The sequence below is a fragment of the Aquarana catesbeiana genome, linkage group LG04 (genome assembly GCF_042186555.1).
Source record: "Aquarana catesbeiana isolate 2022-GZ linkage group LG04, ASM4218655v1, whole genome shotgun sequence".
Taxonomy (NCBI): Eukaryota; Metazoa; Chordata; class Amphibia; order Anura; family Ranidae; genus Aquarana; species Aquarana catesbeiana.
In genome coordinates this window covers 623,149,038-623,164,857 of record NC_133327.1, presented here as the reverse complement: position 1 = coordinate 623,164,857, position 15,820 = coordinate 623,149,038, and the positions used below count along the sequence as shown (strand labels likewise).

Below are 15,820 nucleotides of genomic sequence, written 5' to 3'. Positions count from 1 at the left end.
TCCATCCTGCAGTGTGCCCATGTACCCCAGTGGCGGGCATTGGGTGAGGTAATGGCTAAGTTCCAATCACGCTGCTGTGGTAGCTGTGGCTCCGCCTCCTTCCCTCATCTGCCCTCTCCAGAGCCTGTCTGTAGCTGGTCCGTGTGGGCAGCAATCCCAGCTGAGCGATGCAGTCTGGCTGGGAAGAGGGAGAGGTGACGGCCAGGTGGGTGAGCGAGGTGGTCAATCTCCGGAGCCCAGATGGCAGGGGTGGATTGTCAACTCATGGGGCCCCCAGGATTACAGATGGCCATCCTTTGGCAGCCATCTTTTTGATGCAACATTAATGTGGGCATACCCATGCAGAGGGGCAACAAGCTTGGCGACATGCAGAGTGGAAGGAGACTTAAAGCTGGTGACCCAGCAAAGTCACCAGGAGCCTCTCATGGGCAGTGCCACCTTAACAGCATCATGGGCCCCTGGGTAAATAAATGCACTGGGACCCCTACCAGGGAGATGATGACCTTCGGCACGCATAGCGCACCATGGCAAACAATGGGCATGGCCAGTGGGAGCATTTTAAAAGAGGATTAAACAGAATCTGCATCTGCTGTATACAATGCAAACATACCACAGTCCTTGTACCCATAAAATTCTAATCACTGTGTCGCAATGATTATCTCACAGACACAAATAAATCTCAATCAATGGATCATTTTTTTTTTAAATAAATGTTTGCATTATACATATGTTTTTATTCACAAAAAAAGGGATATTTTTGGCTTACTGAGGCTACCTTACAGAAGAACTTAATTAAAACCGGCAACTGTTGTCACAATGAACACCTTGGTAAGGTCTATGTACAGTTTAATGTACAGAGTAGGGATGAGCCGAACACCCTCCAGTACGAAGTACCCCATTACCATTTCACACAGGGGGAAAGCCAGGATCTGGGGGTCCCCTTGTTAAAGGGGGCTTACAGATTCTGATAAGCGCCCCCCACCCACATACCCCCACAATCACCGGGCAAGGGTTGTGGGGATGAGGCCCTTGTCCCCATCAGCATAGGGACAAGGTGCTTTGGGGTCAGACCCCAAAGCACCCTCCCCATGTTAAGGGCATGTGTCCTTCTATGGTTCAGGAGGTGGCGCACCCTCTCGTCCCCCCTCTTTTCCTGCGGATTGCTAGGTTGCGTGCTCAGATAAGGGTCTGGTATGGATTTGGGGGGGACCCCTACTCCATTTTTTTTCATTATGGCGCAGGGTACCCCTTAAAATCAATACCAGACCTGAAGTGTCTGGTATGGATTTTGAGGGGGAACCCTACACCATTTTTTTTTTAATTTGGCACAGGGTTCCCCATAATTTCCATATCAGACCTGAAGGGCCTGGTATGGATTTTAGGGGGACCCCCACGCAATTTTTTTTTAAATTTTGGTTCGGGGTTCCCCTTAATATTCATACCAGACCCAAAGGGCCTGGTAATGGACTGGAGGGGGATCCCATGCTCTTTTTTTCAATGAGGTTTATCTATATTGCCAAGACCCGAAAATTAATTACAGCCGCGATCAGTTTTAAATGACAATTTTTCCTTTAGAAATGTCATTTTGCTGCAGTACTGTTCTAAACACGGGAAAAATGCGCCACTTTGCAGGCATACTATAGACACCCCCCAGGCGTGATATTTAAAGGAATATTTAATTTTTATTGTTTCTGTAGCGCTTGGTTGCTACTAGTAACTAACATCCACCATGTCACCCTGCTGTCAAACTTCCATCTATCACTTCTGAGACAATGAACAGTCTTTTGCGTTGTTTTTTTTTTTTTTTTTATTGAGGGATATAACTTGGTTGGGGGAAAGGAAATATGGGATGCCCGTAGAAAATTTGCTTTGCCATTATATTTAAGAATTAGAACGAAGGTTGAGCCTTGAAGTACTATGTACACATAATATCTACAGTCACTTCCCCTGAATAACACCATGCAGACTATTTCTCCTCCTCTGTGTATCTCTTGCAGACTGTTGCTCCCAGGACTTCCACCCTCTTGCACAAACTTCCACTGTAGATCATTACTTTTCCTGTCACATCATCCTCTTTTTGACAAAAGAGACCACTCTGAACAGTCCCAGTTGCTGGCTAGATTTGGTTGTACTGTTACTAGGCCAGAGGTCTGCAGTACCTCTCCCCGGCAGCCTAGTAATTTAGTAACATGTGCTGATTGGTGGACTACTGTTCCCAGATTGCCTGGACTGCAAATCTTGTGCCCTCAGGCTGCAGCGATTTGACACTTTCTCCACAGTCTCTCCTCTGGCCACTGTGGTCGACTCACCGACCTTCTCCTGCCCCGAGTCCATGATGGAGAACTTTAACTGGACATACGTTCCGGCAGTTTCTCCAACCCCTCTGTTCCAGAACACCTCATCCATGACCATGTACGGATGAAGCTTCCTTATCTATGACCGTGTAAAGATGAAGTTCCTTCCCAGCTCTCCCGGGCTTCTCCGCTAGGCCTCACACACCCCCCCCAGATGGGGTGGGGGCCCAGCTTCTGCCTAGTACTCCATTCTCCACATTTCCCGGCCGATAACCCCCCCAGTGGACTGTTACCTCAGCTTATATGGGAGGCCTGCCCCCCGCCAATTCCAGTTGGGGATTGGGTAGGGCTCCTTACATGAGCTGCCTGCCACTCCAGTCCTAGGCCCTGCCCCTCTCCCAGAACATTCTCCCTGGAAGCAGGGGAGGCGCCTCAGAACTAGAGCACAGGTGGTCACACCCACTGCTGCACTAACCACTCCTTGCCCCAGATCAAAACAAGCAGGCCTATCCTAAAGCATAGGCCTGCCTAAATTGACCTGCACTGGCAGTCTCCCTGACAAAAATCTTCACTCTAGTACCTACCTATGGTAGAGGGTGCTACATTTCACTTTAAGCATTAAAAAAATCACTGCTCCCGAAAAAACGTCCATTTAAAAAAAAAAAATTGCATTGATACATGTCCCCTGGGGCAGGACCCGGGTCCCCAAACACTCTTTATGACAATAACTTGCATATAAGCCTTTAAAATTAGCATTTTGATTTTTCATTGTTAGTGTCCCATAGGCTTTGACAGTGTTCCGGCGGCTTTCGAATTTGCCACGAACACCGCATATTGTTCGCTGTTCGGCGAACACCCGATGTTCGAGACAAGCTTACGTTCAACTCGAACATCGGGCTCATCCCTAGTACAGAGTACGTGGGTCAGGAGTAAGTAACAAAACATATAGAGTACAGCAGTCAGGATGAGCGCCACGCTCACATCAGAGTCCCTCCTTACATCAGAGTCCCACCCTACGGCAAAGCCCCCAGAATGTCACCTTTCATCAGAGTCCCCTTACACACACCTTTTCACCTCAGTGCTTGGTGTGGTAGGCAGATGGCGGGAAGAAGCTCAGAACATGTCCTTCCTCCAGAAGCAGTGCACTTCTCACACAGAAAATCGATCTAACAGCCTCAGGAGCCCTGCTAGAGGAAACCCAGCCTCCCCCTCCCCCTCCCCCTGCTCACCAGGGTAAGCAATCACTAGAATACATTTAGTTTAGCTCAGCCAGCTTACCTTTTTGTACCAGGTTGCAGTCCCTCCCACACTGCAGGCTGTACCCTCCTCCCTCTGCTGTCCTCCAGAAGTCCGCATCTCCTGCTCTGAAGTCAAACAGGGCGCAAGGGGGCAGGTACACTGGTACACTGCGTTCCCAGTTTGGCTGAGAAGGCAGTGGAGAGGCAGAGCAGCTATAGCCTCTGGATTTTTACAGCAAAAGGATGTCAGTAACGGACATTTCAGGGACAAATGTAAAAAGGAAAAAGATTTTTAAGTAAAGGCCTGCCTCTGCCACCCCTCTCAAAGTGCCGCCTGGGCCCATTGGACCCAGCGGGACCCATGGTAGGGCCGGCCCTGGCTAAATGTCATATTGTAGCTTACCAGTGCTTAGATGTGGTGGCTACATTTGTTTTCTTTTTTTCCTGCCTTTTTTCACCTTTATTTTCAGCTGGTGGTCCTGCAGACAGTACTATTCCCGTCCCAGCATGTCCCAATTCTCCATTGTACTGTATGTATGTAAGCAGCCATGGTTGTAACATTTTTATTACATGGTGGATTGGTGGGATTAGTAGGTTACACAAGAAGAATAAGGATATTTGTACTTTTATTTCTGAACTTGCTGAAAATGTTCTTACCCTAAAAAATTCAAATGAATGCAGCCACCACATCCAAGCTTCAGTATGTTGCATTTTTGTTTTTAGGTTTAGATATACTTTAAGAAGCAAAATCTACAAGTATCCTATCTTCTTTCTTGAGCCATATGTTTGCTGTACTGTGCATGTCTTACTGGTATAATCAAGTTAGGAGGATTTCAGAAGTCATATTTGAACATATGGTAGCTTTCCAGGTGTAGAAAGCCATCAGAAGCTAACCTCTAACCTCGTCTGGGCTGTCATGCATACAGGGTGTTAATCTATACTTATATATAAATGTTGTGGGTGCCATTTAGGTTGAAGAACATCAGCAGCGACTTCAAAAACAGTACAATGACAGTGTGACAGAGAAAGACCAGCTGGCATACAGGAAACAGCTCACCACCAAACGCCTGGAAAGGGCCTCAGTGCTGATCACCGCTCTGGAGGAGGAGAAGGTACTATGCAGAACTATAGTTTAGAGAGAACCAGTCACAATTGGGCTCAAGCAAAAATCTGAACATTTTTTTCCTTTATTGTTCAGGCTTGCCTATTACCTAAGATATTTGTATTTGCCCTCTTAGCTAAAAGTATGTCTATGGCTAAAACATTTGTTTAAGTTTTGGATTTTTTTTCTCTTAAAGTGTCATGAATCCCAAATCATCAAAAACTGTCAATACATGCTATATTATATTGTGTTCATATTCACTCATCCACTATAGATTGCAAACATTGTAGTTGATCTTGTTGTTCACTGTCCCTCCCTCCTTATCTGTGCCCCCACTGCAGCCTGAGATTATGTAGACCAGCTGTCGACATCTACTGAACATGCTCCAGTTTCAGTTGCCTTCTAAGTTGTTCATTTGTTTGTTTTTCTTATCTGCGCAGCCCATGTGACACACATGTGGATGTATACACAGTGGTAAATAACACTCTCCCTCCCTCCTTTCTCCTTTATGTCTTCATATTGCTAAACACTATGCGTGTGGGATATAAGATGATGATTGATTGAGGCTTCACCTCCCTGTTAGTCCCAGCACATACACACCATAGGCCGGAGGTGTATGACACGGCCTGTGACTGAATTAAATACAGTGCCATGCACTTTATACATAAATATAAGGGATCATAGAAAAATAAACATTGTATGTTTTTAACATCACTTTAAGAGATTTAATAGATCGGTGGATCCCTGGAGTTTTTCCTTATTACCACCCAGTGGGGGTGCACACCCGAAAGGGCTTCCATGGTCAGCCCATGCTGTATGTGGGATAAGTAAATCTAGAATTGAAGTTCCACATCATCAGCCTAGATACAAGTTTATTGCAATGTAATGTACTGTAAATATAAATATCACTGTCTATATAAAATCTAAATTAAGAATTTAAAGTAGAACTTCACCCAAAAGGGGAACTTCTGCTTTTCTTCCTCTTCTGGGCACATTATATTTTTGGGGGGAAACAGGTACCTGGTGGTTTTCACAGGTACCTGCTTCCACTTCTGCTCGAATCGCTTAGATGAGCCAAGAGGACGTTTGTCCCCTTCCCTCCCTGCCCACAGCCTCTTGGGAAACATCACAGGTCCCAGAAGGCTGCAGGACCATTCACAAAGTGCGGCTCACACATGCACAGTGGGAAGCTGGCTGTGAAGCTGTAATCAGTCACAGCCGGCTTTTCACACTAAAGATACCGGAGCCGGGGACCCAAAGACTGACGGCACTGGCTCTGGACAGGTAAGTGTCCTTTTATTAAAAGTCAGCAGGTACAGTATTTATAGCTGCTGACTTTTTTTTTCAGAATGAAGAATCCCTTTAAAGTGTATGATTATGTAGTAATAAAACAAAGTACATTTTGTGTAGTCATAACCTAAAAAGACAGGTAAAAATGATTTATCATAAATGAAATAGTATACAATTTATCATTATTAAAAATAAACATAATAATAGTAACAGATTCTAGGATATAACTTCAGAGTTCCAAAACTTACAGAGTGCAGAGCACACTTGAAAATGACATTGCTATGCTTTATATATCTGCAGTATTTGTTGCCACTGCTTTTTAATTGAACTCCCGTATGTTCACATTTAAGCCATTGGTAAGGCTATGTTTTATTCCTGATCAGAGCACTGCTTCCCAAACATAGGTACGCTGGAAGGAGTCGGTGGACAGGCTGGACCTTCGATTGTATGGAATCATTGGTGATGTCCTGGTTTCAGCTGCATTCATCGCATACTGTGGTGTGTTTACATCAGGGTATCGGGCACAGCTGGTTGAGCAGTGGTTGGGAATCTGTAGAAACTACAAGATACCAGTATCAGAAGACTATTCCATCATTAGAGCAATGGCAGAAAGCAGTGAGGTAAGGTGTTCTCTGTGTGTAAAAATCATTAAAGTGATTGTAAACCTCAGACACTAAATATGAACAAAGCATATTCCTCTATTGTGTGTACTTGTCTCAATTAAGAGCACTAAGTTTCATTTCTGTCTGCTGCATTGTTACTCTGCTATAAGCATGAAGCAGAGTTTGTGACTGACAGCCTCAGCTGTCCTGTGAGCTGTGTGAAGGGGGGCATGTCCCTTCCCTCCAATCAGTTCTCAGAGCTCTATTCACTGAGCTCCGCAGTGTCTAATTTCAGCTCTCCATCCCCTGTTTTCTTGAAGCTCTGACAAGCTTTATAAATTCTGCACTTTAATTGGATGTAGAGAAGTTAAGATTGCAGATAAACAGGTACAACATATGTAGGAGGATTTTTTTTTCTGTAATTCTTTTTATTTCAGGTTCCAATGTTTAAGATACAAAAACAGAGCCTATTGGGCATACCCAGGCTTGGCACATATACAATTCAATACAAACAAACAAAATAAAAACCAAGCATAAAAAAAAAAAAAACTTATCCTAAGTGCCAAAATTGTCACTGAAACGAAACAACTTGCTCCATTAGCTAAGGAGCATATTTGTATGTTGTAGGGTATTAGCTACTAAAGTTAATATTGAGCCTTGTTCTTATAAGCTGGGAGTCACAATTCCCTGGAGTGCAAAATTATTTTTTGGTTCTCTGCCATACTTATATATTCTTTTAGCACCTTGCAAATTGAATTATTAACTGGTGGGTTCAAGGTTAGTATTAGTGGAAGGATCTTGGACCCAAATGTCCCAAAGTTTGTGGAATTTCTTGGGGCACCCTCTCGCTAAATAAGTGGCTTTGTATAATGGCAGACTAGCATTGATTAATTTTTTCCAAAAGGTTAGACTTGGGGCCAAAAGGGGATTTCCACTGGAGCAGAATAGTTTTTCTTGCATAGAACAATAATAATTCAGAGTCCTGGAGGCCCTAAGATAGGCCAGAGTGTCCACCAGACCCAGCAAACATACTTCCACAGTCCGAGGTACCCTGATAGTGGTCACAGAGTGTACAGCTTCCCAATATGTTTAAATATGGGGGCATTGCCAAAAGATGTTATTAAAGTCCACTGGGTCTGCTGAGCACCGCCAGCACTCCACAGGAGCAGATTGTCTAAGTTAGGGAGGTTTAGTGCCCATTTAGATTTAGAGTCTCCAACCCCGAGTGGACAGAGGGAGACATAGTCTTATATATAATGGAAAGTGTGTTGGTGAGGGTGGCATCTCTAAGTACATCTTCAAGGGTAGAGGTATAGAAGGCTACTGGTCGCTGCTCGAATTGTGTTTAAAAAGCATGCCTCTATTGAAGATATCTAAAAAGATATACATTAGGAACGTCAAGCTGTGTTTTTAGAGCAGTGTTTCTTAACTCCAGTCCTCAAGGTGCCCCAACAGGTCATGTTTATTAGGCCTTCCATTATTTTGCCCAGTTGATTTGATCAGTTTCACTGCCTTAGTATTTACCACAGCCGTTTCATCTGAGGGAAATCCTGAAAACATGACCTGTTGGGGCTTCTTGAGAACTGGAGTTGAGAAACACTCTTTTAGAGATTCAAAAGTCTTAAATTCTCCATCTACACATATCTATTCCAGATATTTAATGCCCTTTACCACCCAAATCTGGGGGTCAGGTATAGAGATAAATTCTGTTAATAATGGATTAAGCCATAAAGGGGTATGTTGGGCAATGTGTCCGGGGGGGTAGAATGTAGCGATTGGGCCATTGACCATGCTATTAAGACAGCTTTCATGTTTAATCTCTGTGTATCGCCTGAGGCCAGTCATTTCACTGGTTATATGTAAGGGTTTACAACCACTTTAATGAGGGATTCTGCCCTGGCAAGGGATGCCAAATGTCTAACTACCAGTTTGTAAAGTTTTTATATCTATATGTTGTAATATTATCATGCAATGCCATAGTGCCCTCATTTGCTCAGTGCTGTGATAAAATGTCCCCCTCTGTGTTTGGTAGGTAAGGAAGTGGCAAAGTGAAGGGTTACCCCTAGACCCATACTCCACAGAAAATGCCATACTGGTAAAGAATGGTCGGCGCTGGCCTCTTCTTATTGACCCCCACGATCAAGCCTATAACTGGATTCGCCAGATGGAAGGCAACAAACTGCACAAGGTTTTGGCTTCAGACCCCGGCTATATGAAGACTTTGGAAAATGCCATACGCCTTGGGGAACCTATACTATTACAGGTGTTTTATAAATCCATAACTCCTTCCATGGGGTGTCTATCTATCCTGGTTAAAAGGGTACTTGTTTGAACAATATAGCCAAGTTATGTGCCAAACAGTGGGTGGCATTTGGTCATATTTGGCTGGAATTGTGCCACCAATGAGTTAAATTGAAAGGCTTGTATTTCTGTCCATTCGATGCTGAGATTTACAAAGCTCTACCACACAAGAGAACCAGGCAGAGGGCACCATTTCAAATGGTATACAAACTCCAGAAGAAAAATGGAATATATTGTACCTTACCAGTCTTCAGATGTGGTGGCTGCATTTGTTTTCTTTTTCAGGCTTTTTTAAAATTTATTTTCACCTAGCCAGTAACGCATTTACTGTCCTAGGGTCACTTACTGTACTATCTTTATGAAGGAGCAGCATTGTCACCCTAAGACATGACTGCAGAATATCTCCTACTCTCCCTCATAACAAAGGGAAAGTAGTTCTGTAGTCCATATAGGAAAATTAGGCCAAACTGATAACAGTGCAGATTTCAGTGCAGCACAGGCAGAGCACAGGTTAGGAACTTGCAAGATTTCTGTCAGGATCAACAGGCATTTTTATGCACTTATCGAACAGATACACTATCAAACAGATACACTATATCACCAAAAGTATTGGGACACTTGCCTTTACACGCACATCAACTTTAATGGCATCCTAGTCTTAGTCCGTAGGGTTCAATATTGAGTTGGCCCACCCTTTGCAGCTATAACAGCTTCAACTCTTCTGGGAAGGCTGTCCACAAGGTTTAGGAGTGTGTCTATGGGAATATTTATTATTGTTAATACAATTATAATTAGTAGCAATAGTATATATTAATACTGTTACTAGTATTCAGATACAACCTGCTTATTAGGTTCTGCTTTGTTAGGATGTTTCAGAAGATTTGGATCCAAGTTTAAAGTCAGTTTTGGGTAAAGAAATTCACAGTCGGGCTGGACAAGATTTTATACGACTAGGTGATTCTGAAGTCGAGTACAATCAAAATTTTAGGTAAGGTGTAATTTTGCATCCACATAAAAGGATTCTGGGATTCCATGCCTGTTTTTTTTTTAAGTGTAAGTTTTATTGAAAAACTGTAAAGCCTTTATACAGATTTTTCACATAACAAAGCCAATAATGTAACAAACAACACTAAAGGTATAACTCTATCACGGAGGTAGCACACAAGAAATGCCTGGTAGCTATACATAGACGTAGAGCACTACAAAATGGGTATTAGCCCACATCGTTAACAAAATAGAGTTGGGGACAGTAGCCTGCAAAGTATCTCTACAGATCATAGATTAAAGGCTATAGTTGCAGTGCCTTGCAAAAGTATTCACCCCCCTTGGCTTTTTACCTATTTTGTTACATTACAGCCTTTAGTTCAATGTTTTTCTTTAATCTGAATTATATGTGATGGATCAGAACACAATAGTCTAAGTTGAAGTAAAATTAGAAAAATACACACATGAAACTATTTTTCAGAAATAAAAAAACTGATATGTGTATCAAACCAAAATGTATGGAGGAAGGTGCTCTGGTCTGATGAGACCAAAATTGAACCATCAAAGAAAATGCTATGTCTGGCGCAAACCCAACACATCACATCACCCAAAGAACACCATCCCCACAGTGAAACATGGTGGTGGCAGCATCATGCTGTGGGGATGTTTTTCAGCAGTTGGGAATGTGAAACTGGTCAGAGTTGAGGGAAACATGGATGGTGCTAAATACAGGGATATTCTTGAGCAAAACCTGTACCACTCTGTGTATGATTTGAGGCTAGGACGGAGGTTCACCTTCCAGCAGGACAATGACCCCAAACACACTGCTAAAGCAACACTTGAGTGGTTTAAGGGGAAACATGCAAATAGCCTAGTCAAAGCCCAGACCTCAATCCAATAGAAAATCTGTGGTCAGACTTAAAGATTGCTGTTCACAAGCGCAAACCATCCAACTTGAAGGAGCTTGGAGCAGTTTTGCAAGGAGGAATGGGCAAAAATCCCAGTGGTAAGATTAGGCAAGCTCATAGAGACTTATCCAAAGCAACTTGGAGCTGTGATAGCCGCAAAAGGTGGCTCTACAAAGTATTGACTTTAGGGGGGTGAATAGTTATGCACATTTTACTTTTTCTGTTATTTTGTCCTATTTGTTGTTTGCATCACAATTATAAAAAAAAAAATCTTCAAAGTTGTGAGCATGTTCTTTAAATTAAATGCAAATCCTCAAAAAAGCCATGTTAATTCCAGGTTGTGTGGCAACAAACCACGAAAAATGCCAAGGGGGGTGAATACTTTTTCAAGGCACTGTATTTCAAATGAACCAGTCACCACTCCTGTGTTTGACCTCTCCATGTATGACACAGAGTTCTACCTATATTTCTATATATATTTGCCCTCTAGAGTAGCCTTAAGGTGACATTTGGTATTACATTCAGACCAGGGCACCAAAAGTCTCAAAAGTGTCTGAAACTTTTTTTAAGCCATTTATCCAGTAAATCTGCTTGCACATTAGTGCAAATTGGGGGAAAAAAATGCTTAGGCCAATTTTCTATTTGTGAACAAATGACCTTTTCTTTCTCGAACATCACGGGACACAGAGCCACAGTAATTACTGATGGGTTATATAGGTATCACTGGTGATTGGACACTGGCACACCCCATCAGGAAGTTCAACCCCCTATATAATCCCTCCCCCTTGCAGGGATACCTCAGTTTTTACGCCAGTGTCTTAGGTGATGGACGTGTAAAGATGTCCTGTGCTGAGCTCCAAAGGGAATATCCTAAGATCCTATACTGGGGCAAGCCAGGCGAACCGGATCCATTCAAAGTGTCTTTTCATGGCCGAATTGAACGGTACCCGGGCCTTGTGTCCGAAGAAACAAGGTTTTACCCGTAATGCTTCTCTTTTTAGAGAGCTGGACCCCGCAGATCAGAAAATGGCTTTAAACTTCCTAATTTCTGGCGAGGTGCTTTACGGTCCCAGAACTGTTGGATCCCCCTATTCGTAGGGGGCCCCAGTCTCTGACGGTTTTTTCAAACGGAGCCCACCGTGAGAGGTGAAGATTGGGTCTGTGTAAACAGCACCCTGCGGCTGGATAAGGTAAGAGGAGATTCCACAGAATTTTTGAGTTCTAGTGGCTTTTCTCCTTTAAGGTAAATGCATGCTATGCCTATTGTGACCACCGGGGGCTGCCAAGAGCACAAACCTGCACATGCTGACTGTCTGTCTCAGGTGTTTTCATCGCTGATTATGTCCCAGCGTCTCAAGCAGGCTGCAAACAGGTAAGATGGAAAGGGGGATTTCTCATGTTTGAATGTTCCCCCCCAGGCTAGAGAGGGGCCACAGGGGTCTAGAAAGTGGTTATACCACCCGGGCTCTGCGGCCTAATGGCCACCATCTCTGAAGATAGCCGTTTAGGCAGATCTTGTTACCAGCCTCTCTCCCTCCCCCCCACCCCCATCCCCAGCCTTTCTCCAGAAGCATGACAGGAGAGTCGGCCAGCGCGGGAAGCGCTCGTTTTTTTCAAAACTCGAGGGGGGGGGTGGTAGAGGAGGGGGCGGGACGTCAGCACAGGTGCTTAGACTCCCACTCAGGCCAGCTGCAGGCTATTAAAGGCACTCTGTACAGGTGCACTCAGCCTTCTGAGAGACACAGAGCTGACGGTCGCATGTAAGGTGGGACACAGGCATTCTCCTAGGCAGCATTTACTGAAGTAACACCAGACTGAGCATTGGGTAGCAAGGCTTTTAGCCAGACTACATCGCTCAGCGGGCAGTGTTCATTTGTATACCTCACACCTTGTTGCTTTGCACTATGGGTAGAAGAGGTTCAAGCACCCCAGGAACCAGAGACACTAGGGGATCTCGTTCAGGTTCTGAGGGCCCCCTGTCGGCAGCATCCTCCCCCCCTAAAGATGGGCCAGGGACGGCTAGCCAGGGAGAGCCATCGGGGTCAGGGGCTACACCTGCTTCTGGCACTTCAGCCCCTGTATATATTACACAAGAGGTTTTTTCCTCAACCATTAATGGTCTAGAGGAAAGATTAATGGCCGTGATTACGTCTTCACTCAGTGGAAGAAAACGCACTAGGCTTTCCTCTGTTCCCCAAGACCCTCAGACAGAGGAGCTCTGGGATAAAGGAGATGAATCCCTTTCAGAGGTTCAGGATGGGACGGATGATTCCTCTTCGGAGGAATCAGGTGGAGAGGGACCCTCTGCGACTTCCCAAGAGGAGAAAGTCTTAGTGCAGATCCTCACTGGATTGGTCCGCTCCACATTTAAGTTGCCCATACCTGAAACTGCTAAAGAATCCTCTTCTGCTTTGGGGGTCACTGAAACATTTCCAAGCAGCACATGCTTTTCCTGTTCATACTTTACTTGAAAAGCTCATTTATTCTGAGTGGGATCACCCAGACAAACGTTTTTTTCCGCCGAGAAAGTTTTCAACACTTTATCCGATGGAAGAAAAGTTTATTAAAATGTGGGGAATACCGGCTATTGATGCCGCCATTTTCTCCGTAAATAATAGCCTGACTTGTCCTGTAGACAATGCTCAGATGCTCAGGGATCCTGTAGATAAAAGGATGGAATCCCTATTGAAGGATGTTTTCTCCTTAGCAGGATCAGTGGCCCAACCTGCAGTAGCAGCGATTGGAGTCTGTCAATACTTAAGAGACCATGTTAAGCAGGTCATCAAAGTATTACCTGAACAGCAGGCCCAGGGGTTTGCTAACCTTCCAGCGGCCTTATGCTTTGTGGTTGACGCCATTAGAGATTCTATCGTGCAAACCTCCCGTCTTTCACTGGGGTTGGTGCATATACGTAGAATCCTATGGTTAAAAAATTGGTCAGCCGAAGCACCATGTAAGAAGCTACTGGCTGGATTTCCATTTCGTGGTGCAAGGTTGTTTGGAGAGGACTTGGATAACTATATCAAGAGAATCTCTTGTGGGAAAAGCACTCTCTTACCTGTCAAGAAGAAGAGTAAGCATCCCTCTTTCAAACGGACTCTTTCCCCAGCGCCGGGGGCTTCAGCCTCCAGGCAGTCTCGACGGCCGCCTCCATCGGGGTCCAGAGACAAGAGTCAACCCCAGGGACAAAGGAAGTCCTGGGGAAAGAAGCCTACTAGGCAAAACACTAAGACCTCTGCATGAGGGGGCGCCCCCGCTCACTCGAGTGGGGGGAAGACTGAGACAGTTCTCAGAGCTCTGGCAGGAGGACTTCCAGGACAGATGGGTAATCTCCACAGTAACCTTAGGGTACAAGATGGAGTTTCAGGAATTCCCCTCTACTCGGTTCCTCAGATCAAATGTTCCCAGAGACCCAGAGAAGAAGCAGTCGCTCCTTCTAGCGTTAGAGCGACTTTTGTCGCAGGAGGTCATTATGATAGTTCCCGCAAAGGACCAGGGATTGGGCTTCTATTCCAACCTTTTTACGGTCCAAAAGCCAAATGGGGATGTCAGGCCCATTCTGGACTTAAGGGATCTGAACCGATTCCTAAGGATTCAATCCTTCCGCATGGAATCAATTCGAACAGTAGTTCCCACCCTACAGGGAGGAGAATTTCTGGCATCAATAGACATCAGAGATGCATATCTGCATGTGCCCATTTTTCCTGCTCATCAGAAGTTTCTGCGCTTCGAGGTAGGAGGACGCCATTTCCAGTTTGTGGCTCTGCCTTTCGGGATAGCCACTGCACCTCGAGTGTTCACAAAGATCTTGGCTCCTCCTCTGGCCAGATTAAGGGCTCAGGGTATAGCTGTCATAGCAGACCTAGACGACCTGCTCTTGATAGACCGGTCGGTAGCCTCTTTGAATGGAAACTTGAGGACCACGGTCAGGTATCTAGAACACCTGGGTTGGATCCTCAACTTAGAAAAGTCTTTCCTAAAACCAGTAAGAAGACTGGAGTATTTAGGTCTGATTATAGATACAAGCCAGGAGAAAATATTTCTACCCCAGGCAAAGATCACTGCTTTGAGAGAGCTGATTCTGACAGTAAGGACCAAGAAGGGTCCCTCAGTCTGCCTTTGTATGAGGCTACTAGGGAAGATGGTGTCTTCATTCGAAGCAGTTCCCTATGCTCAGTTTCACTCAAGAATGCTGCAACACAGTATTCTGTCGACCTGGAACAAGAAGGTTCAGGCATTAGACTTTCCGATGCACCTGTCGCATGCGGTGCGTCAGAGCCTCAATTGGTGGCTCATACCCGAAAACCTGCAGAAGGGGAAATCCTTTCTACCGGTTACCTGGACGGTGGTAACAACAGATGCCAGTCTGTCAGGTTGGGGAGCAGTTCTGGAACAGGCTGCAGTCCAAGGGGTATGGTCCAAGACAGAGAGGACCTTACCCATCAACATTCTGGAGATCCGGGCGATACATCTAGCTCTAAAGGCCTGGACTATCAGGCTACAGGGTTGTCCGGTCAGGATCCAGTCCGACAATGCCACAGCAGTGGCTTATGTCAATCATCAGGGAGGCACCCGGAGCCGAGCTGCTCAAAAAGAGGTGAACCAGATCTTAGTCTGGGCAGAGATGCATGTGCCATGCACATCGGCAGTTTTCATCCCTGGAATAGAGAATTGGCAGGCGGACTATCTAAGTTGCCAGCAGTTACTTTCAGGGGAATGGTCTCTGCATCCCGACGTCTTTTGGGCCATATGCCAAAGATGGGGGGTTCCAGATGTAGATCTCTTTGCATCCCGATTCAATAAAAAGATAGACAGATTTGTGGTAAGGACAAAAGATCCTCTTGCATGTGGGACGGATGCGTTGGTGATTCCGTGGCATCGGTTCTCACTGATTTATGCATTCCCGCCTATTCTGCTACTACCACGACTCCTTCGCAGGATCAGGCAGGAAAGGAAGTCGGTACTTCTGGTGGCCCCCGCTTGGCCCAGAAGGACTTGGTATGCAGAAATAGTAAGGATGACGGTGGGTTCCCCGTGGACCCTACCGGTACGCCCAGACCTGTTATCTCAAGGTCCAGTGTTCCATCCTGCCTTACAAACG

At 45.1% G+C, this 15,820-nt stretch overlaps 1 protein-coding gene across 1 annotated transcript in view; it reads left to right on the top strand.

Annotated features, from left to right (window-relative positions):
- Positions 1-15,820, top strand: part of DNAH14 (dynein axonemal heavy chain 14) — a 415,539-nt gene that overhangs the window by 332,333 nt on the left and 67,386 nt on the right. The window contains 4 exon segments of the mRNA XM_073628322.1: positions 4,504-4,644; positions 6,329-6,549; positions 8,564-8,789; positions 9,694-9,815. Coding sequence (XP_073484423.1) covers positions 4,504-4,644; positions 6,329-6,549; positions 8,564-8,789; positions 9,694-9,815 — 710 coding nt within the window.